General features: G+C 36.9%; 2 protein-coding genes across 2 annotated transcripts; both read right to left on the minus strand.

Annotated features, from left to right (window-relative positions):
• Positions 1-490: 490 nt before the first annotated feature.
• On the minus strand, positions 491-10,302 carry LOC129409688 (uncharacterized). Its single transcript, XM_055156182.1, has 9 exons — positions 10,034-10,302; positions 8,745-8,887; positions 6,962-7,253; positions 5,932-6,083; positions 4,491-4,788; positions 3,224-3,360; positions 2,412-2,664; positions 1,891-2,060; positions 491-549 (listed from the first exon to the last, which is right to left on the minus strand). Exons 1-9 carry the CDS (start codon positions 10,300-10,302, stop codon positions 491-493), a joined length of 1,773 nt encoding a protein of 590 aa, XP_055012157.1.
• A 6,456-nt stretch (positions 10,303-16,758) lies between these two features.
• On the minus strand, positions 16,759-21,937 carry LOC110160254 (mucin-5AC-like). The gene is made up of 7 exons (XM_055156438.1): positions 21,845-21,937; positions 20,105-20,646; positions 19,222-19,407; positions 18,844-18,936; positions 18,177-18,315; positions 17,367-17,522; positions 16,759-16,942 (listed from the first exon to the last, which is right to left on the minus strand). The coding sequence occupies exons 2-7, from the start codon at positions 20,642-20,644 to the stop codon at positions 16,899-16,901; spliced, it is 1,158 nt and encodes a 385-aa protein (XP_055012413.1). The 5' UTR covers positions 20,645-20,646; positions 21,845-21,937; the 3' UTR covers positions 16,759-16,898.
• Between the last annotated feature and the right edge of the window lie 1,847 nt (positions 21,938-23,784).

Here is a 23,784-nt window from a genome sequence, read left to right on the forward strand (position 1 = left end):
TAAGAAGGCACCTTTATTTGGTTGAAATCACGTGTCAAGTATCAGAAAAAAGTGTGTTTCTTAAGTGTAAGTTGTGCCGAACCTCGCCTTCGTTTGATGACATCAGTGTTTTAAAACTCTCCATTTCCTGTAATTTTCAACATATTCTTCAACTTTTCTTCACAGAATGATTATTGACTGGTGTAAAACTATCACGTCTATTTAATTTTAACTTCATTTGGTTGGATGAAACCTGTAGAGAATCATGAAAATCTGTCATAGCACTTTAACATGGAATTTCCACAATGTTACAGTAGAATGTGTTCATGTGAACTTATAATAATATAATTATGCATTAATATTATAAATTATCATAACAAGAAAATGTGACCTTCATTAAAACTCAGTAGGTTTATTCTGTCTTGTACACAAAGTCTAAATATTTCATCTGACACACACAAGTACAGGTTCACAATAATAACAAATACAAGCACAAAACATTGAAAAGTGCTTATGGTACTGGGTCCTTGTTGCTGGAGTAATACACTTTTGTAGTGGTCTGTGCTGGAGCTAAAACAAGAAAACAGGTTTATTAGTTTGTCTTACTATGCTTACTACATAGTTATAACTGCACTATATTTAGAAATATTCTTAGATACACCCAAAATAATACTCAGCACTACTACTACTATACAAAAGGATGACTTATTACATTGGTTTGCTATAAAATGCGTCAAGTTCTAATGATAACCTACAAAGTATCATCACAAGAAGATGAACAGTCTTCTTGAAAGTGCATTCATTCAAAGGTGCACACTGTAACATTTTCTGTTGATGGTGTCTGCTTATCTCCATGAAAATGTTATTGCTTTACCTGGAATGATATGGTGTGTCGCATTAAACTTTGCTCATCTTCCATGTGTTCAATTACAATGTTTTATTCCATTGTAATACTTAAAGTCAAGACCCTGTGATTTATTTTTCCCCCCATGTATTTGAGCAAAATTTGTCTTGCCCCATGAGGCTTTTGAGGTCAAAACTAGTCTACTGTAGCCTGATTCATAAACTGTCTGACTTCACAGCATTAGGAATCATTCGCTCAACAGTAGGCAGGTACTTTTTTATTTAACCAATCACTGTTATTTGGTCGTGACATATGTAATGCGTCGTGAACGGGGCTAACTGGTATATTAAGCTTTTCCCAAATCCCGTAGGAAGAAGGGCAATAACATCTCTCTCCTTGATAAAATTCACCAAACATTCCCTTTGTTCCGACTTTATATCCTCGATCTCGGGAGTCATTGCCAACACAAAATGTATGGCTCTTCGCTGACTGGCTGGTGCCTAAACTCACACTTCCGGGTTCTTGCAAACCGTCTGGAGAGAAATGAAATTGAGCGGAGGCACTAGGTGGCACCAGTCTGGCTAAGTCTACTGTGTATTATAATTATAAAATGTATTTTGTCTTCTTTTTATATAGAAACTCTGTGTTTTCTTCTAATAAGACAAATGTTGTAAAAAGCTCAATTGCTTAATTACCTGACATGTTTTAGCAGTATCAGTATCAGTATCTTCTGCTAGTCTACTGCGTGGTGTCTGCGTGTTATCTGCCGTGATGGCAAAACTCCACTCTGCACTCTGAGTTGTGAAAAGCACTTATACACTCACCATAGTGAATAATTAGGATGTGTGGAAAGCAAAAGCTAAGTGAGGAATAGGTTTGAACCACTATGAACTGTTTAACATGAACTAGTTCTGTTTTTTGCAATTTTGACACAGTAAACATTCCTTCTCACTGTGAGGGGGTCGTGTCACATTGTGGAAAAAACTATGTGCTGTACTCTCCACCAGAAAAGTTACAAAGTGCACCAGACTGAAAAACAAGAAAAAAACAGTAATAGTTTAGCTCACCTGACTGGCAGAGGAAGTTGTTATGTTCTCCACAGGGCAGTGGGCTCCAGAGGCTGGGCTCCCTGTCCATGCCACCACACGGGTTTGGGAACAGAGGAGGGAACTCCTTCCAACTGTCAAACGTCACCGCTTCTCCTGACATCCAGAACCACTTCATGCCCATCACTTCTCTGTCACAAAGATACATAAGACCTTTCTTGTAATTCAGTACTTTGTTATTTAAATTGTCCGCTTTGCAAAACGCTGTTAACATGCTAGTTGGAAAAGATGGAGATGCAAATTTAAAAAGAAACATTTGACTAAAACGTGAGTGGAATATTTCAGAAAATAAATATGTGAAATAACTTTGGATCACTGCAAACTGTTTAAAATGAACTAGTTCTGTTTTACACATTAGTATGGTAACTGAGCACAGTGCCTTTTGAATCAGTGCACATTTTTGGTAATATTTTTTTTGCATTTTCAGAAATAAAATAAAAAAAATTAATAATAATAAATAAAAATGCCACTCGCTAAAGTACCTGCGCAGTCCTAGCCACACGTGGTCAGAGAGAGGATAGAGAGAGGTGTTTCTGATGAGCCGCTCCACCTCCGTCTGCTCATCCTGGCTGTGGATGCTGAGGAGGTCCCAGTAATGGTGTCTACAGTAGAGCAGAGCATCCGACCAGCACAAGCGGCCCCCTACCAGCCACACCGTCCGGCCCCCAATCTGTGCAGTCACGTTGGGGAAATGATGACTAGGGAGTGGTGGAGGGTCTGGAGCTTGTTCTGGTTCTATAAAGAGACAAAATATAATACATGTTTTTATACAACGTAAACAGGTAGATATGGTGTCCTAGTTGCTTTAACACATTTAAATGGACTTTGATTAGCTTTCAACCATGATGTTAAAAATGGTGTTCCATGACCATTCACGGATATTAATGTAATCCTGTATTATCCTGCATTTGACTTGCAAAGATTTCTGTTTGCATCTACCCTCTGTCTCAAACCACTGCTCCTTATTTACTTGCAATACAAAATAAAACTCAGGTTTATACATGTTGGGTTAAAAATCTCTGTAGCCTTTTTTTTTTTTTTTTTTTTAAGTATTGAAAACATGTAAATAAACTGCTGTGGTGAAATTTCACTACAAATAGGTGGGGCTTCTCAGTTCTGCTCAAAGTCAGTGGCTGTATTTCTGTTATAAAGCTGCTTTTACTCAGTATTGTGCATTACAATGAGCAAAATGTAAAATGAGTGTTATTATTTATGTGTGTAATACTAAATACCAAACAAATAACATAATATGTCCACTTTAATGTGCTAATCTCCTTGTGTTGGAAAGACATACCCACTTGAGAACCAAACACCTCCACTCCACAAATGGTTAAATTTGTTTTTTTGGGAATGTTGAGAGACACATATTGGCCCTCCATCTCAAAACAATAAAAGGCCTGCTGAAGGTCTGCAGAATGGATCGTGGCACATCTGATGGGAAAAAACAATAAATAAATATTATTTTCTAAAGTAGATCAGAATAGACCTGTCACGATTATTTCTATATCAATTTATTGTTATTGTTTTTTCTTTTTTGATGCTATGATAAGAATAACTTCTATGACTCATTACAGATGTAAACTATGGCTACGTTCAGACTGCAGGGCTTAACGCTCAATTTGGATTTTTTTGTGAAATCCGATGTTTTTGCGAGGTCGTTCACATCTGCAATTAAATGTGACTTGTATGTGATCTCCAGTGTGAACAGTAAATGGCCCAAAAGTGTCCCGCATGTGCACTGGAGAACAGGACGTCAACCACAGCGAGGGTGCTCTGTGTTTACGGAAGTTGTCCAAACATGGACGCCAGCATTGAGCACCTGGAGATTTTAAAGTTCCTCTCATACTGGAGCCAGAACATGAACAACTTACTTGTTTTAAGGAGGAGATTGAGAAGGAGAAGGACGAGGTTTTTGGCCGTGGCGTTTTGTGGGGCAGCAGCAGCGACGTCCGTTGAAAGGAACGTGTGGATGTGGAGACGTAGCCAAGAGTGGTGAGAGGCGATGTGCTTCGCTTCAGTGACACGGAGTTCATTAACAATTTTCACCTACTTCAGCGCAGAATAGTGACTTTTGTGGCTTGTTGATAATGTGTAGGTCGGATGAATGCGCTTTGGCCGTTCAGACTGAAGTCGCATGTCAAAAGATCGGATATGTATCGGTTTCAGGACCACATACCCAAGTGTCCTGGGTCGCATTTGAAAAAAATCGGATCTGTGTCGTTCAGACTGTCAGGACACACTGGAGGGACTATGTCTCTCAGCTGGTCTAGGAATGCCTTGGGGAAGTGTCTGGGGTGAGGAATCTGGGAGTCCCTGCCCCCATGACCCAGTCCCGGATAAGTGGAAGAAAATGGATGGATGAATGGATGGATGGATGTAGATTTAAAATGTTTGTGTGTGGTTTAAATCTGCTCTTGGATTTTTGTCAGTGGCATAAATTAGTTTCAGTATTCTCATTTATCATCTATATTTACTTCAGCAATATATCATACTTTAAATGTGTTATATCATGACAGGCCTAGAGCAGAATTTATGGGAGAAAATAAAACATGTTACATTACACTGGGTTGTCTTCATGTCTTAGACTTTTTCCGATTCTGATCTTTGCTCCAGTGATGTATTCAGAGCAGCAGTCCTTTCGATTGTAGATGGCGATGGCACTGACTCTGTACATGGCTCCCAGGTCCACTCTCCACCACGGACCCCACTCCTCCTCAGTGCAAATGCAGCAGTACTCGCCGAATGTTTGCCTATTGCAGTTATTCACTGCTTTATAGGCGCCCGCTGGAGTCCCATCAGCTTCCCACTGGCTTGACTGCTGCGCCTCTTTCCGTTTGGCAATGTTTCTTCGAGGCGCCACTATAAAAACAGTATCTTAAAGCTATTAGAGTATATTACACAAAATTTACTCTTGTGAGCTTCATGATATTGTCATGTTATAATGTTGTTACCTCACCAAAAACATATTAGGAGTTGTATTTTATTTCATTCACACATGTTTGAGTAATCCTTTATTATTAGTGTCTCTACATTTCCAAAGTTCAAAATGCTCATACTGGTGGTAGTTTTCATATTAACAGTTACCTTTTACCTTTTACTTCAGTAGAGATGGTCAAATGCAGGTCTGAAATCATTCAAATGATTCTAGTGAAGGTATCTGAAGCTTAAAAATACAATGGAACACTTTCTGTATTACCACATGACATCACTGGGTGTTTTCTGGTGTTGTTCTGGAGTAAATTCTAATGTTATCAGAGTGACTAGACAGTTTAATCTGCCTTTTCATTCACAAAGATGCTGTTTAGTACTTCTCTGTTTATAGTAGTTTTTGTGCAATAACCTAAAGATTTTTTTCTTAGCACCACTTTGTTCACAATTTTGGTGTATTAATCACAGTGGTGGAGTTAACAATTTGGGGGCCCTAGGTAAATTTGTGTTTGGGGCCCTCACTATAATGCACTGTTTTGTTGTTTGTTTGTTTGTTTTTTTATATTTATTGTCTGTTTTTCCCCATTGTTTTCAAGACACACACATCTCTATTTGGATTAAACTGGATTGGAAGCTTGTTTTATTAGTTCGTTCACCTACTACATAACCAGAGCTGAAAGTAGTTTTGTTTTTTATCTAGTACAATTACATTTTTGCTTACATCCATTACATATGATTATGTTATGATTCTGTTCAGATCAGGGTTAAGCAGACTCATCCATTCTTATGTGAAAGGGGGAAAGCTTTGAGATTTAAAATAGATTTGACAATCAGATACTGTTTTTATGGTGTTTTTTTGTTTAATAGTAAAACTACTCTCATTTAATTTCATACTGAGAGCAAATCAAATTGCTCTGAGGCAATTTTTGGGGGGGCCCTCCAGTTTCGGGGGCTCTAAGCCGCCACCTACTTTTGCCTAATGGTAGCGCTGCCTCTGATTAATCGATGTACAGGGCATGTGTTTTTCAATTTAACTCCAATTACTGTGTTTTCTAACATATTTCCTTGTTTCACCTGCTGGCTTGGCGTACACCTCCACCTCGCACAGGGTCAGAATCTTCTTGTGTCCGGGAAGCACCAGATTCACATATCGTCCCTCCATTTTGCCAGACTCACAGGTAAATGAAAAGGTGTTTCCCAAAGGTATGTGAGTGATGCTGGCACACCTGTAAAAGATATGCAAGTTTTTTTTTACATATTTACGTGACCCGCTTGTTTCCATGGTGATGTGGCTGCATTGTTTAAGGCACTGCATTTTTTTTTTCTGTGACCTTTAAAATGTGTGTACTGTAGGTTTTGTTATGATTAATCCATCCACTGCATAAATAGCATTTTGTCAGCGCATAGTTGGTAGTTTTGTGATAATGCAAAAAAAAAAAAAAAAAAGTACTTTCTTTTGCCATGCAATAAAATCCAAGACTGGAATTCAGGGGTGTCAAACTCAAATTGGAACGGAATTAAAAACTGGAACTAAGTCGTGGGCCAAACTAAATATTTACTGAAAAATGTCAACAACATCTGCGTGTTTTCTCTTCTTTTGAGATATGTAATGTTAAAACTTTTCTTATTAAAATAAATGTTTAATAATAGTTTTGCTTAAACATTGAATCCAGAACAAGCAAAAACATTGAATCCAGAACAAGCAAAATATAAAATAATAACACAAACATGTATTAGAGCTGGCAGCTCTAATACATGTTTGATATGATCTCATGGGCCAAATATAATTATATAATGGGCCAAATTTGGACCCCGGTCCTGAGTTTGACATGTCTGATCTAAATGATTCTATTGAAGGTGCATGGAGTTTAAAAACACAGTGAGCACTTCCTGTATTAGTGTAGTGATTTTTTATTTCTGTTTGAGAGAAGATCTCACTAAATATGAAGGGTTTGTGTGTTAATTAAGTGTGAATGAAATAAAACACAACTCTGGGTATGTTTTTGATGAGGAAATTTAATAAGATGAATCCGGAAATAGCATAGTATGGGCCCTTTAAGTAAGAGTAAGAAACGTTCCATAATAAGGCTTTAAATAATAATACCTGGGATTATCATTGCCGTTGTTGTGCAGTGAGTCTCCGATGCGTATCTGTGCTCCGTCCAGTCTTTCAGGGCAGCAGTCTCCTCTGTTGGTGACTTTAACTTCTGAGACAACAAAGGTTTGGCCCAGGTCCACTCTCCACCAGGGGGCAGTCTCCTCTTCAGTGTGGCTGCAGCTGCTCTCTGTGTAGTATGTGTCCCTCCTCCCGTCTATGGCTCTGTGGGCTCCGGCAGGATACAGCGTGGAAGACTGCACTGCCTGCCCTTTCACTGCCACGTTAGGCAGGGGATAGTCTGGATAGAAAATATAACATATAAAATCAAACTCAAATAGCTCAAAGATTAGTCGTCATTTAGATGATTAATTGGTCAGTGGTGTGGCGTCTTGAATGAAATTGGCATTAACCATTTCGTGTAGATTATAAGGATTTATATATGTGACAACAACAGAAAGGATTTGGTATTATTTGGTATTTGAATGTAAAAAAGCAGATTAAACTCAGGAGCCTTCACATACATACATTTTTTCCTTGTAGTTTTTTCTGCATAAATGGTGTAACTGTATTTTTGTAATCATACTTTGGGTCAGATAGATCAACTACAACTCTAATCTCAAATTGTGATCTACATTTGGAGAGACTGTGATATTATAACTTTGTACTTTGTAGTTTAACACAAATTGTATTTACCCTGCCCACTTCGAATATTATTCAGCCTCTGCATTAAGGTTTTGTGTCTACGTCACAAAACCACGTGACCTGCTGTTTATGCCGCCATATTGGAGGTCAAACTATCCATCTGGGCAAACGTGTAGTATTTGTGTGCAATAACATTTGAATTGAATAACAATGGTTTTGACCTGTGTTGCTATTGGATGTTTTGGCCGGAGTCAATCTGCTAAAGAAGGAGGCCAAAATATCTTTCTATTGGATCCCGGCTGATAAAGATCGCAGACAGAGGTGGATAGAGGACATAAAAGAGAGGGATGGAGCCCACTGAGTACAGTCGTCTGTGCAGTTAACATTTCATTTCTGGTGAGGGACTATCTCTACACAAAGGAAGAAGGGATTTACAGTAAATGAAATGATATATACCAAAAGTTGTTTTTTTTTCTCTTAGGTATGAAGAATGATAACCCACTTTCACTAGATTACGTCCCATCATTATTCACGTACACCCCATCGCCAGTGAAACACAAAGCAAAATGTTCACTTTTTTCCTAAAAACATATACTGGAGGTTAGGCACAGAGCGAGCGTTGATTAAACTAACAAAGCGGTCCATCGGAATTAGATCAGGATCTATTCCACAACCCAGGAGGACGAATTTAGATTTATACTTTTTTAATGATGGCTAATCTAACGAGCTGGTGATTTCATACAGTTTTATGACGTTTGAGCTGTTTAAAGTCATCATGATTATATTGTAACTGAATAACACCATCCGGATCAACCCCAATCTTGACCTCCAGTATGGACTCCAAAACATTAAATCACGTGACTACCACGTCACACACAAAGCCTGTGGGTGAGTGACAGGCCGATTTTACCTATCACTTCAGTTATAGTTATGTAAGTAAGTAAGTAAGTAAATGGAGGCTAGATCACCTAAGAGGGTAAGTCTGAACTTTTTTATTTACCATATTTTCTGTGTACGTAGGTGTGGTTCATGTCTTCAAATTAATATTCAGTTCAGAACACATTGTAATCACATCCATTTAATATTTGAGGGAAATCTAAAATTTGAACACCTAAACAGATATACTGTGTGAGTCAGAGATCATTACCGTAGTCTGTAGTGTAAACTTTGACTTCACAGAGGCTGAGATTTCTGACTCCATTGAGTTTCAGCCTCACAAACTGCCCCCTCACATTGTCACAGGGCAAGTACCATGACTGAGACTCTGGAAACGAAGAGATGGTTCCACACCTAGTTTAAAATCAAACACTATTTACTCTGGAACTGTAACATAGGAAAATCATTATTTCACACATTGTTCTTTGGAAACCATAGTATTGTTCTAAAAGGGTTTAATAAAGAAAACAGATAGTACAGCAGCAGTAACAGTAACTAAGTGGCCCTTTACACTATCAAGTAAAATTCCAATTATATAGATATTTATTTTTCCCCGCTTTCCGGGGCCGGATTGCAGGGGCAGCAGTCTAAGCAGGGACTCCCAGACTTCCTACTCCCCAGACACGTCCTCCAGCTCCTCTGGGGTGACCCCAAGGTGTGAGCCGAGAGACATAGTCCCTCCAGTGTGTCTTCCCTGGCACCTCCTCCCAGTGGGACATGCTTGGAGCACCTCCCAAGGTGCCCGGGAGGCATCCGGAACAGATGCCCGAGCCGCCTGAGCTGGCTCCTCTCGACGTGGAAGAGCACCTGAGCTCCTCCCGTGTAACCGAGCTCCTCACCCTATCTCTAAGGAAGCACCCAGCCACCCTGCGGAGGAAACTCATTTTGAGCACTTGAATCCATGATCTCGTCCTTTCAGTCATTACCCAGAGCTCATGACCATAGGTGAGGGTAGGAACGTAGACTGACCGGTAAATCAAGAGCTTTGCCTTTCGGCTCAGCTCCCTCTTCACCACAATGGTCAGATACAGAGACCACATTACTGCTGACGCTGCACCGATCTGTCTGTCAATCTCACACTCCATCCTCCCCTCACTTAGGCTACATCCACATGACAACGCTGCTGAATAAAAATAAATAAATAAATTATGGGCTGAAGCATTGCAGCTTTAGTCCATGCATTAGGTAAAATTATAAAATATGTTTATTTTGTAATTCCAAATTATCTTATATGGACCGGACAGAGTTAACCAAAGGTCCGCATGTGACTCAGGAGCTGTACAGTGCTCAGATCTGCTTCAGTTTATGCAAGGGCCACTGTGATCATGAACAGTGCAGTACGTGAGAGACTTGTCAAGCTTGTAAAGCACAATACACATACAATCCAACTAACTCTTAAACTGCTCTCTTTCCTTTAAGCCAGCTGGAGAAATATAAAAGTAAATTTGTCATAAATGTACAGGTTAATGCAGTCCATACCGATGTCAAGTGTAGTTTTACCTTGTGCTGTCCTCCTTGGGATCCGATTTGTCGATCCAGACTTCAGTACCATTCAGATTGTACTTGATCATGTTGCTGCTGGTGATTATGACAGAGTGGATTCTGAAGGTTTTCCCCAGGTCCACCTTCCACCACGGGTCAGCCTCCTCATTAGTGAGAGAGCAAGTATTGGAGGAAAATTCAGTATTTTTATTTCCGTCGATTGCTTTTTCAGCGCTCTTATTTGTAGATGACTGATAAGCTGTCCCACTTAGAGCAACATTTTGCATTTGAATACCTTAAAAAAAGAATTACAAACATGTTCAAAATAAAAACACGAACGTAATCGTAGCCTCTGAAGAATAGTTTGCATGTTTCTGTGCATTCTTATTATATTAATGTTGGATTGGCGAGATTGGGAAATGGTAAACACTGCAATTACTGAAGGTCATGTTTAAACATCAAAATATCCGATCATCTATCTAAAAGTAAGCTCTACAAACATGTTCTGAAATGCATGGGGTTCTTGTATTAGATTAGAAGTTCATATTTCAGTCTTCTCTCAAATGTTAGTGATTATGAAAGCATCTAAAATTACAATGTTTTTTATATTGAAAGCCTTTGTTTTACACTGAATCTATGTAGTTCATTTTTTGGCATTATTATATTATTTTTGAATCATGAAAGCTGAATTTTTCACATTTTTGCTTGAATATAGTTGCAGTGAATTAAAAACAACAGTATTTTAACAGTCTCAATTTTAAAACCCTGCATTTCAACAAAACTGAATTTTAACCCTCTCAGGCTCAAATAAATTTTTAGTATCAGGAAAAATCTGATATTTGGGGAAAATTATAATATGGGGTAGTAATATACAATCCTGACTTTTTTATCCTTTGTGAACAAAAAAAGTATTTTGCACTTCTGGCAGGTCGTTTGTGTGTAGTCATTCTTGCACAGTCTGCATCGTCCACGTTTATCAGCATGGATGGGAGAAAAGGCTCCTGAGTAAAAAAAGCTCATAAAATATGGATGTGAAGTAAGTAGGTAATTGGAATTTAGCTGTTGCAAATCTGCAACGCCTGCCTGGAGAGGGTTAAAATGCTTTTCTTTGGTACGGAACGAATAGGAGTAGGTTTACATAAGTTTTCTTCTTCCCAATCCTTTTCCAGAAATGTGCTTTTCTGTTGTTTACAATGTATATGTGTGTATGTGATTATTGTTTCTCTCTTGGCACAAACTTGAAATAAAAATCAATCAGTTAATCAATCAATACACCGTCAATTCATATTTTTACTTGATTCAATGTAAAAAATATATATATATTAAAATGCAAAGAATTTAGTTACATATAGTTTCAGTGTTAAAATAAAAAAGCTGATAATACAAAATAACCCAAGATCATGACAGAAAGGTCAAAAATAAGTGGCAATAATTTAAAAACTTTGACAAACAAGAGTGCTTACCGGCTGCTAGTCTGGCAGATAGAATCAGCCAAAGCCCTGATGAGGAAAAAAACACATTTAGTAAACTTTGAAACAAAATATTGATTTGATTCAGAAACTGAGCTAACCATAAAAAACAATGAAATGTCGAGCCATGATTTGAATCCTTTTCATTTTGCAGACTTGTGCTGAAAGCTTCTGGTCCGTTCATTTGAGAAAAGTCCTCAAACCCCAGCATATGTTCCCCTCTAGTATCAAAAAACATGTAAACGAACACAATTTACATGTCTACAATTTACATGAAAAACAATACAACCAAACATGCATCTTATTAGCCACACACAAACAAATGAGTGAACACACAACTCGGTACGTAAGAAAATCCAAAGGGGAAAAACAAATATTGCGTGGGCCTTGCCTGGTAAGCAACTCTTACTCCACGCAACAAGTCAGACTCTAAAAAAAATGAATAAATATTTCATCCATATATAATCTAATTATATTTACACATATCTTACACAAAATTGACTCTTGAGGTTTAAGCCATGTTGCAAAAAACATACCTAGAGTTGTGTTTTTTTCATTCACACATGAGTAACTTGTGTGACTTTAAAACTGTAATGTGTTATTTATGACTTGTTACTGTCATTTCAAAGTAATTTGTTTGTATTTAAAGTGTAAAACATTATACGACTATCGCAGCTCTTTTAAATTACTCTTACCAAAATAACTGTGAATGAACCAGGACTAAAGAGGACTAAACCAGGTCTAAATCAGGACTAAACCAGGACTAAATCAGACCTGAACCAGAAGTGAACCAGGACTAACCAGGACCAACTCTGGCATTTAATTTCTGCTAATGTCGCTGTGATTTTAGCAAATTTGTATGAAGAAAATCGAAAAACCCACTACTTCAATCCAAGTTAAAAATTCATTGTAACGCGCGTTACTGACATTTGTACCCAGTAAAATATACATTTTTTGTTTTCCCCTGTAATGCCTTACATTCATGTGTTACAGCAAAAAGCAATGCATTGCAGTAATTTGTTACTTTTATAACACATTACTCCTAACACTGCTCTTTATTATTAGCCTGTCTACACCTTCAAAGCTCAGTGTTCCACCTTGTGATGTCATGAAGTGGTAGTTTTCAAGTTAATAACTACCACTGACCTTTACTTCAGTACTGAAATGGTTATAGTTATAGTGAGGGGGTGTGTTGTGGAAAAAATGATATATCTCTCGATGATAAATAATTAAACCATTTGCAAAGCCTGATAAGTTTTTGGCATGTAGACCAAGGTTTATTCCAGTCCACTCCAGTCCACCTTTATTTGTATAGCACATTTTATAAACAAAACAGTTTCTGAAGTGCTTCACATAGCAATGTAAAACATTTTACCTAAAAAAAATAAAATAAAATCTGCAGAATTATGTTTGAACCATAAGGAAACTAATAGAATAAATAAATAAAATAATAATAATTAAATCAATGAACAAAAGTAATTTAAAATAAATAATAAATAAATAAATAAAAGACATAGAGGACCACACAACTCACGCTGTATTAAAAGCCAGAGAATAAAAGTGGGTCTTAAGACAAGACTTAAAACACTCCACTGTGAGGGCTGTTTGGACGTGGGGGGGCAGAGAGTTCCAGAGTTTGGGTCCAGCCACAGAGAAGGTCCTGTCCCCCCTTTTAAGTCTCATTTTAGGCACCATGAACTGGAGCTGGCCCTCGGACCTCAGAGTGTAAGTATGTATAAGAGTGTGTAAGAGTGTGAGTATTGTGGGGCCAGTCCATCCAAAGCTTTAAAAACAAATAATAAAATCTTAAAATCTATTCTAAAATTAACAGGAAGCCAGTGTAACAATGCAAGAATTGGGGTAATGTGATCGTGGTTTTTGCTCCCTGTTAAAATAAGCGCAGCAGAGTTCTGGACTAACTGCAAGCGATGAAGTGCGGTTATTCTGAAGTTCTTCTTGTTCCAGCAGATGTGGACAGGGTCTAGGTCTGCCCTGGCCACAGACCAACAGTCTCTCTTAACCAGCAGTCTGTCCCTACCACATCTTGCCCCATTTCCCACCCCAAATGTTACAAAGCACCGAGTTTATAAAGCCTGAGATGATCAGAGGACATATACATTTCAAAGTGAGAAGGTGATGACTCCTACAGAGGTGTGTCCAGATGTGCTTGATCTGATTTGCCTCCGTATTCATGTGCATTTGTCACTTCCTGACAAGATTAGCAAGTAAACCTTTCAATGCAAATACTTCATTGAAGTATTTGCATTGAAAGGTGTGGTGGACACCTCTGCCGCCACTCCATAGTGTCAGTATTATTTAATTTCACTTACATTCATTAATAATTACATTACACATAATTTAATTCCTTTATTTAGACTTGTACTCTAATTTGAGTGCACACATTTGAGTTAATATAAGTCTGATTTACTTACACTTAAGATAAGATAAGATAAGATAAGATAATCCTTTATTGTCTCCCATGGGAGAAATTTGTCTTGGGACAGTGGGTAACTTGTTCTTTTTTTTGAGCACCGGACGGAGGACCGTTGGAAGAGACCACCGTGACTCAACAAGGGGGAAGGGAGCACTAATTAGTTTTTATGAATTTAGTTTGTTTAGTTTGTGTTGAGGTCACTTTATTATCATTTATTATTTTCTGCATTATAATTATTTGCCTTTTGTTACTTTGATTAAGTTAGTAGGTTAGTTAATTATTTAGTGTAATTCCTCACTCTTGTGTTCAGTTTTAGTTGGTCCTCATGTATTTAAACACCGCTGTTCCTTTGTCTGGTTGGGTTAGTTTGATCTGTTCAGTTTGATTTGAGTTACCCCAGTTGGGCCCTGCTTTTTTGTTAAGAATTTGCCTAATTTGAGTCTTTGTTAAATTATATCTTTTTTGATTTTATTAAATTTAAACTTATTTTTATACCTTGTCTTTGCCTTTCTGTTTGGTCCACTACAAAGGGTCTTTCTAACAAACCAGATGAGTTTTAGTTACAAGACCAAATGTGTTTCTAAAAGATAAACTCACTATATTAATTTAATCAATCATAATCAATATTTTCCTGTGAGGGTCTGGTCTCGGGTAGAAATCACATTCATTAACACAAAGACAGAATGAGAGAAATCTTTACACAATATAAATTTCCATCACAGGTCAACATGGTGGAGCACTTCTTGTATTACCACATGACATCACAAGGGGGAGTGTTTTCCATTTGAGAGACAAACTCAACATAAATGTGCAGGGTTTGTGTGTTAAACATGTGTGAATGAAACAAAATGTAACTCCAGGTCTGTTTTTGATGAGGACAACATTATAACATAGATGAAAAATGGGGTAATATGAGCCACGGTGTAATGGTGTAATATGAGTCTGTGTCCCGAGATATGAGGTAAAAATGTTCCAATCAAGTATAGCTTTTACTGATAGCAGTCGTAATCCTGATTTATTCTTATTTACAAAAATAAAAAATAAACATTGAACATGATGGTCAAGTTGTTTGTATTAGAATGTGGTGATTTGTTTATCAGAAAGCCTTACATGAGTCTCTTATTTAGGTTGCCAGTTTCAAAGCTGAAATCCAGTTGGTTTATTCAATCTAAAAGGCCTCTCTCTGATCTGAATCCTCACGACTTTAAACCCCAGTATCCCGGCAGCCAAGCATTAATCAGTGGAGGTTTTGTCAAATATTTGTGATGGACTGAGACGTTAGACATGTACAAATATTGTGACTATAAGCAGGGGTCTCCTCTCCACAGATCTGACTTGTAACTAGTAACTACTTCCATCAGCCCTTCTATCTTTACAGTATTTTTGTATTGCCTATATCTGTCTTTTCAGAGTCACATGTAGGAGTGGGAGAAAAAAAACAAAAAAAACAAGACAACTTCAAAGAATATTTTATTTTCAAAAAATATTAAGAACAATTTTTATGTAAAATATCTGTAATGTGCAAAAATCAGTTCAAGAATAATAATTTCATATAATTTATAGCATTCATGTTTCCCAGTCTTGTCTTGCCACATGCACGCACACACACTCACAAACACGCACACACATACATACAGTATTTATCAGCCCAACTAGGCGTCATAATAAAATAGATTTAAACAACTCATTCATGGAGATAAACTTAAACATGAGAACACAATCTGCCCTTTAATGGCATCATTTCAGTGAAAAAAAAACAAACAAACACTAAATAAAATAAAGGAATATAAGAGAATGGCTTATAGCATAGGTCCTGGTTACTTTAAGTGCTTTATAGAAATTCATATGATATGGAGACTTTAAGTAATATTCTTTTTACCCATAGACTTTTTGAAGGCTATGATAAGGAATGAATGTAAAATTACAGAATTGTTGAAATAGCAGATTTACTCATATTTTTAAGTTTCAGATGCAAAATGTAATTGTATTAATTTGTTAAATTAATCTCTATGATGTAAAGGTGTATATGCTATTTACATGTTGTTTTGGTTCTCGGGCTGATAGTCCAATCAGAAAGCAGAATGAACCTGTCACTTTTGGATTGCCAGATCCTATGACTAAAACCACTTTGTAATAAAACTCAAAGGGCTCTCTGTGATATATACTTTGAGTAAATGACAGTATAATGGTGTTTAGGTTTCAGCTGTAACTGTATTGAATTGTTTTGAACCAGTTGTAGTTTCATGTTACGACCATCATATTAAAGTCTATGGGAAAATAGTCAATGTTGAGCTCCATTGTCCTGAGTATATTAGGTCATGAGACAGGTTCCAGCTTGTCTCATACTTTAGTAACCACAGTAACCATTATAAACGCCTTCTTCCCTTTCAAACACAAAAGGGACCTTAGCCACGCCTCCTCCTTTCACGTTTTGTGGTAATTCAATACCACCGTCTTTATATAAAGCTTCAAGATATCTCTATTGTCTGTCTATTGCACACCTTCTATAGCTCGTAACTAGGGCTGGGTACCATTATTATTTTTCTTTTTATTTTGAGAAGTTCATTAATGTCTGGTATAGGAGAATACTTTTTCTGGTATCTTTGCTGTTAAATGTATTATTGTGTTTTATGATCTTAGAAGTGATTATGTTCACCCACCAGTATAACCTGTACTTTCTACTTTTTTTGTTTTATTGCTTTGCCACCAGTTTTCGGTACCAATATTTTTTTTACTGTCATTAGTAAATCTGTAAACGGTCCCCAGCCCAAAGTTTAGCTATGCTTTTTGGTAGAAAAGGAAGTATAGGGAGAATGTATAGAATTTAAAAATATTAGAATTTAAAAATATTCAAATTTGATTCATATCTTAAATTGTATAATATAACTAATGTTTGTTTTACAGTTTTCTTTTGTATGTAACTTTATGATTAGCTTTGGTTTTAGCTTTCCTTTTTCTTAAGAAGGAGGTTTCAGGTTCTTCACAGCCAGGCCAGACTCAGAACACCCAGAACGATCAGAAGAGCTGCAAAAAAAACAGACTCAAGAATGAATAAATGAATAAACAAAATGGAAAATCTAGAAACTGCCTTTATACTTCCATTCCAAAAAAAGTGAAACTACAATTCCACTGAATACAAACTATGAACTAACAGAAGTTAAATGTGGAACTTGTGGTTCGAGCAAAACTACCTTCCCTGTTTTCCTTTGTTATAATATTCATAACCTTAACTGTATTTTTTGTGACGTCACCTTTTTTCATCTTTATTATTATGTCTTTTAAAACATATAGGAATTATTGTCTGATTCTGTTTCACAAATGGCTACTTTCATAATTTATATATGAAACTATGAGATATAAAGTTTAGGTGCAAGCTGTATAAAAATGTTGAACAGTAAAACTCTTTGCTTGCTTGTGTACAGTGTAATAGTGTAATACTTGCTCGTACCAGTGGAGACGGACGGCAGGGGCACAGTTCCTGCTGTGGTGGTGGCGGGGGCAGCAGTGGAGTTGGTCAGTGTGTTGTTGGTGTCAGCTTTTGGGTTGGTCAGGTCCACTGGAGCTGTCCTAAGTTGAGTTGTTGGGGCACTAGGCTGTCCTGTGGCTGAAAGGGAAAGATTGATTTGATTTTTTTGTGTTTAAAGATACTATCTTAAATTTCCAAAGCACTCAAACTTAGGCAATAAAATAAAAAAAGAGAATAAAAGCAATTTAGGTCTTAAATTTAATTATAAACTCTTAAAGGTATTATGCGAAATTGAAGGTTAAGCCATGTTATAATGCTGTTACCTGAAGTTGAGTTTTGTTTCATTCACATGTTTGAGTAATCCTTTATTATAAGTTTGTGTTCCACCTCGTGATGTCATGTTGTTGGTCATGTTCTCAAGTAAACAGGTACTTCTGAACCTTTTGTTTTGTAGAGATTGGCAATACCAGGGCTGAAATCATTCAATGTTTCTAGTGAAGGTGTATGGAGTTTAAAAAACACAGTGGAGCACATGGCATTACAAGGTGGAACATTGGAGTATTTTCTGTTTGAGAGGCTAAATATGCAGGGTTTGTGTGTTATACATGTGTGAATTAAAGAAAGCACAACTCCAGGATTGTTTTGAGATGGTAACAATATTATAACATAGTGTAATATGGGCCCTTCAAACTTCAGCTGTCATGAACTTGTATGATTAAGTGTGTGCTTATTTATGGCCATTATCGCATATTTGTCAAAGTTTGGAGACCTATTGCACTGAACATGACTTACTTTCGTTATAAGTTCCAGTGACCACAGACACTTCAAAGGTGGTGTCCGCAGACCTGGCTGTAGCGTTGGGGACAGTGGCAGAGAAAGAGCACTGAATCTTTTTTCCATTCATGACAGCTCTCACTTTGTTCACAAGGACCTGAGGTGGAAAAGCATTTCAAGTTAGCATTTGTAGAAATTACTGAATGATTACGCATTTGTAGAAATGACAAGGTTGAAACAGACTATTAAGTCTGATATCTTACAAAATTGTGAAGAACTATAGTCTAATAATACACAAGGTGACCTATAATATATTAAAACATACATTCTGATGAAAATATGGACTTAATATTTTGGAACATTCAAGTCAGATTAGTCCTGAGCAAGTTTAGCAAGACGGAGATGGGTTTCATAGGTTGCAGCAGGAGGCAAATCTCTCTCCAGGTACAATAAAGTATGTCTTAATTTATATTTTGCAAATCCTTAAAATTCCTATCATGAAATGCACTCATGGATTTAAAGCTATGGCAACTGTCCTCTGTGGCAATTCAAAGCAATTCAGATCTAAAATATATCTTCTGAATGGGGAAAGGTTCTTCAAATCAGAAAGGAATTGTTTGTCTGAAACTCATTCACAACTAAGTGAAAACAACATTTACTGATTTCTTAAATAACATTCACTCACCGTTTGATTTGTGAATTTTCCATTCACGAGCTTAGCGCCAATGAAGATCAGTTTGTTTTTGGTTTTGACACACAAGTAAGCCGTCTCGTCACCCTGCAAATACAAGAAAAGATTAACTTACATTGAATTTGCCCTTTTGCTATTCTTGTCACGATAAATCGTCTTTACATGATGCATTGTGTGGCAAAAGAAAGATTGAGAAATATAATCTATTCATTTTACATGGGGTTTTCTCATGTAATCAGGGGTCAGGCTGTGTGTAGAGTTCATTTTTGTGACCTGCTTTATCACAGTTGCACAGAGGATTAAGTGGGTGGGGCCAACTGAAACATGTTCCTGACTCATGGTGTGAAATCAGGTAGAGGTCCTTTAACTTACAGCAGTTGGCTTCAGAGTGCAGCCCAGATAGCCATCAGTCTCTCCGGACAGCTCAAAGTCCATGTTTTGTCCGCTTGATTGTTTCACTCCGACAAAGTAACAAGAGCCAGCCACTTCAGGGTCACAGCTGTCGGGTTGGGCTGCACACAGCTTCTCCTTTTGACACTGGTCTCTGGTGATATTGGTCTGGAACAAAAATCATTGTCAGTTAACAACATTCACAAACTAGGAACCTGAACTTTAAAATGAGAAGTAAACTAGATTTTCATTACCAGATTTAACCTAAAGTTGTTTTTATTTCTATTATTTCCAATCTCTTTTTATTTTTTATTTAAAGCATTCACTATTTGACTATAGTGTAAATAGGTTCTGACTGTTTTAAACCTGGTTTAGTCCTGATGTAGACTTGGCTTGGTTAAGTTCTAGTCTTGGTTTAGTCATGGTGTAGTTCACGTTTAGCTCTGGGTTTGGTCACAATTAAAGGTAAGGTGTATGTAAATGTGAATAAAGGTTAAGGTGAAGACATACGTAACTAGACAAAATTCGTTTGTAATGTTCTCCTTTTCTCCTCCCTTTTACCTGTTTAACATGTTCCATTCAGGGTGGGTGATGTGACAACATCAAATTAAATTACAAATGATGCTAACAATCCACTAATTTGTTAGTACAATTATTTAGTGATTCAGTGCTCTTCTGTTTAATTTGGTTTAATAATGATCGAACCACTCCTTTTCAGACTGCGTCATCCTGAGTGACGTGTGTATATGTTTAAATGTTGTTACACAACTAATATGAACTGTGTATAGAAATGTTATCAAATTTTAAACTGTGCTATGAATGCTTTTATTTATTTTGTGTGTGTTCAATTTTTTTTTTGTCTTACCGAAAGTTCCGTAACTGTTGTATTGGGCTCAATTGGGGGAGCAGTAGTAGTAGTAGTAGGAGCAGCGGTTGTAGTAGTAGTTGGAGCACTGGTATTATTTCCTGCTGTTGCGTTTGTGGCCGCTGTGGTAGCGTTTTGTGTTGTCATGTTTGAGGCCGCAGTGGTAGTTGATGTCATGTTTGAGGCCGCAGTGGTAGTTGATGTCATGTTTGAGGCCGCAGTAGTAGCTGATGTCATGTTTGAGGCCGCAGTAGTAGCTGATGTCATGTTTGAGGCCGCAGTAGTAGCTGATGTCATGTTTGAGGCCGCAGTAGTAGCTGATGTCATGTTTGAGGCTGCTGTTGTGGTTGTGTTGCTTGTTGGTGCCATTGTGGTACTGTTAGTGCTGGTCGTGTTTCCTGCCATTGCCATTGTGGTATTTCCAGGTGCCATTGTAGTTGAGGTCGTGTTCATAGTGGTTGTGGTACTCTGGGCATAGATGCCAACAGACATCCAGCACAGTGCCACCAAGAGAACGATGGAAGCAAGGTTGAAATTCATTTCTGTTAAAAACATAGCCAGAAAATGTAGTTATTAAATACAGGATAAATTATTGTCATTGTATTTATTGTGGTGAGATCTCTTGAACAAAATGTGTTTTCTGGATTTGACAAAATAGCAAAACAAAATTTGAATTGACTCAAATATGATTTTTTTTTTTTTTTAATCACACCAAAATAAGGAAGCGTAACAAAAGCTGCAGTATTTTTTATTTTTTTTATCTTTATCTCAGGTAATTTTAACTCCAAAAAAACATTCAATCAAAACTGAAAGAGCCATTTGCTGTCATATACTGAAGAAAGATCATATTATATTTCAGAGTGATTTTAGAATTTGGCAATCCAAAGTGAGGAGTTCATTTTTTTCTGTTTTTCAGCTCAAGAATCAAAACACAAAATGGAAAGAAAAACAACTTTTCCATGAAATAATTCAGTAACGAGTATGAGTCAACATTACAACTATTGTTTGAATAGTCAGCGTTTTACCTGCTGATGTGGAGCCTTTAAACTGTTTACTTGCTTATTCGTGACTATGACATAAGTTGAGCTGAATAAACAGGAGCTAATATCAGGTGTCATCTCTGTGTAAATATGGCCGGGTGCATAGGAGGATGTAGGTCGTGTATAAAGGACCTCTGTAGCAGCAGGTGCTTCGAGGTGTGGTCTCATCAAACATGTATGAATGCAATGTAGTTCTAAAGCTAAACTAATAATGCTCACATACAAATATATCATCAATCCTTACAAAAATGACTTTTAATTGCCTTGGTACGACGTTTTCACGAGGTTTCGGGAATGAACAAAATATTTTCACAAATCAGCAACCAAAAAAAAAAGTTGCTGAAGTACTGCACTGTTATTTCAAAGAAGTTTAATTCAATATGATTTTAATCAATTATGAAAATACGAGTCGATTTCATTTCTTTTCCTTAGATTAAAAAGGTTAGTTGACATTAAATTCTTTTTGACTTGACTTGATTTAAGTATTTTGGCATTACAATAGTTCTATAATTGTTTTAAATCGACCAACAGTTCCCAAATAATTCCCTTAATGGCTCGATAAAGTTTGTTCAAACATAAACTATAGTCTATGTATAATACCAGTAGCTTAAAAAAAACTAAACAGATTTATAATAATGCAATAATACAATAACGTTTAATCAGATGAAACTAAATGACTCAGTATAAGAAGTATTTTCACCTTTACCTGTAGTAGTCTGGGCTTGAGGTGTGTCCGGTCCTGTTAGTCCAGCTCTTGTATATGTGATGCTCACCTGCTCACTCAGTTCCACTATTTAAGCAAAGGAGGAGGGAAAACCCAGTTACCTGCGCGGAAACATGATGCTGAGGAGGCGGAGTATCCGATAGTTTCTACAGACACTTAAAACCATTTCGTTTTTGACATACCTGTACATTTTTACTGGAATATGACTTTCCTTTTTTTTTTTTTTTGTCTTCCTTGTTGCCACAGTAACAGTAACGATTTCAGATGATATAATTTTTCATGCAGTCTTATCTCATAGACTTCAGCATTCAGTAGTTGAACGTGGAAATTTTATGTTACAAAAAGGAATGTAGAGTTATTTTTTTGTGGTTAGGATTTTGCGGGCCCCAGGATGAAGACATAATAAAAAAATGTATCTTTTTGTCATGGTTTATTTGTAAATTAAATCTGGTTTTAATCCTATCTGAGACCTGGTATAATCCTGTTTTAGACCTGGTTTAGATGAATCATTTCTTAGTAAAAATGGTCATGGTTTGGTAATATTTTAGAGCTGATTTCAAGACTTTATGTAGTCCCAGTATAGACCTTGTACAAAATGGATACCACTAAAAAAGTCAAATATTTTCATAAGTGATAGTTGACAGTAGCAGGCTGTTTTTATGATTTTTGTTACGTACTGGCGGTCCTTCCAAACTCACATTGTTTTTTTAATTGCTTTAAGAACTGTTTTAGTTATAGTTGAGTTCCAATTTTAGACCTGGTTAAGTCTAGACTGAACATTTACTTTACAGGATTATGGGACATTGATAGTCAATATGAAGTTATAATGACAAATTAGCTTTTAGTTTTTGCAGATTCACTGGACTGGTTAATCCAGATTGATGTCTTTCTGGAGTTTTATACAGATTGTTATCAGTCTGTCCCCATTCCTCTGTCGCCTCTCAAGTCCGGTTAAACATGATAGCGCAATCTGTTTTGTTTTTTCATTGAGGCATGTTAAATGAATCAGTTTACTGGTCATGTACAGTCGGTGGTGGAAGTATTTTGTTACTTAAGTAAAAGTACATATACAAGAGCAAAAAACTATCAACCGAAGTATTAAAGAACCAGTTTTAAAATCTACTTAAAGAGTAAAAAGTATTTTGGCCAGTTTTAGATCTAATAAAGCTCCTCTCAAATGTGGTGACATAAAAGTAGAAAGTATCGTCTGTAAAATGTACTAAAGTAAAGCACTGATACCTACATTTTTTTTTTTTTTTACTACTTTTACTATGTTTCGTTCCACCGATCGAATAATGAAATTTCTTTAAACTCAGATGAATAGAGTTTTATGTTTCACTCACTGATTCTGCAGAAATACACCATATTTTTCAGTCCTCTGTGATATTTGTTTCCTTTATTTTTTCCAATGCAGATGGACCATGTGTGTCCCCAATTGGCTAATCCCCCTGTCAGTCACTCCCATTTGAAAATGGGGAGACTCACAGGTGACCAGACTCATATCTTTGTATTGAAGAAATAAGTATTCTGGTTTCCAGGCAACCGATTCATAGATCTTGTTTTTTTAATCAGTCAGAATAACATGCATAAGATTTCCAGGCTTACAATGGCTTTAATATCAAAACACAATGTATGAATGGTGCTTTTTTTTTTTAGGTCAGCAGGTTAATGCAGTACTCGGTAACTCAAAATATCTCTTACTTTTACACAACATAAATTCCTCATAAATTGTTGAGTATAGCCCTGATTATTTAGCCAGGCTCGCGCCACCTAGTGCCTCCACTCAATTTCATTTCTCTCCAGTGACTAGGTCAGGAATTGGAATACACTAGACGGTTTGCAAGAACCCCGGAAGTTGTAGATCGTGCAGCAGCCAGTCAGCCAAGAGCTGTGAAGCCATAAGGTTAAACTCAAGC

The sequence above is a fragment of the Boleophthalmus pectinirostris genome, unplaced genomic scaffold (genome assembly GCF_026225935.1).
Source record: "Boleophthalmus pectinirostris isolate CB_2022bp ecotype Guang Dong unplaced genomic scaffold, ASM2622593v1 HiC_scaffold_20, whole genome shotgun sequence".
NCBI classification, from domain to species: Eukaryota; Metazoa; Chordata; class Actinopteri; order Gobiiformes; family Gobiidae; genus Boleophthalmus; species Boleophthalmus pectinirostris.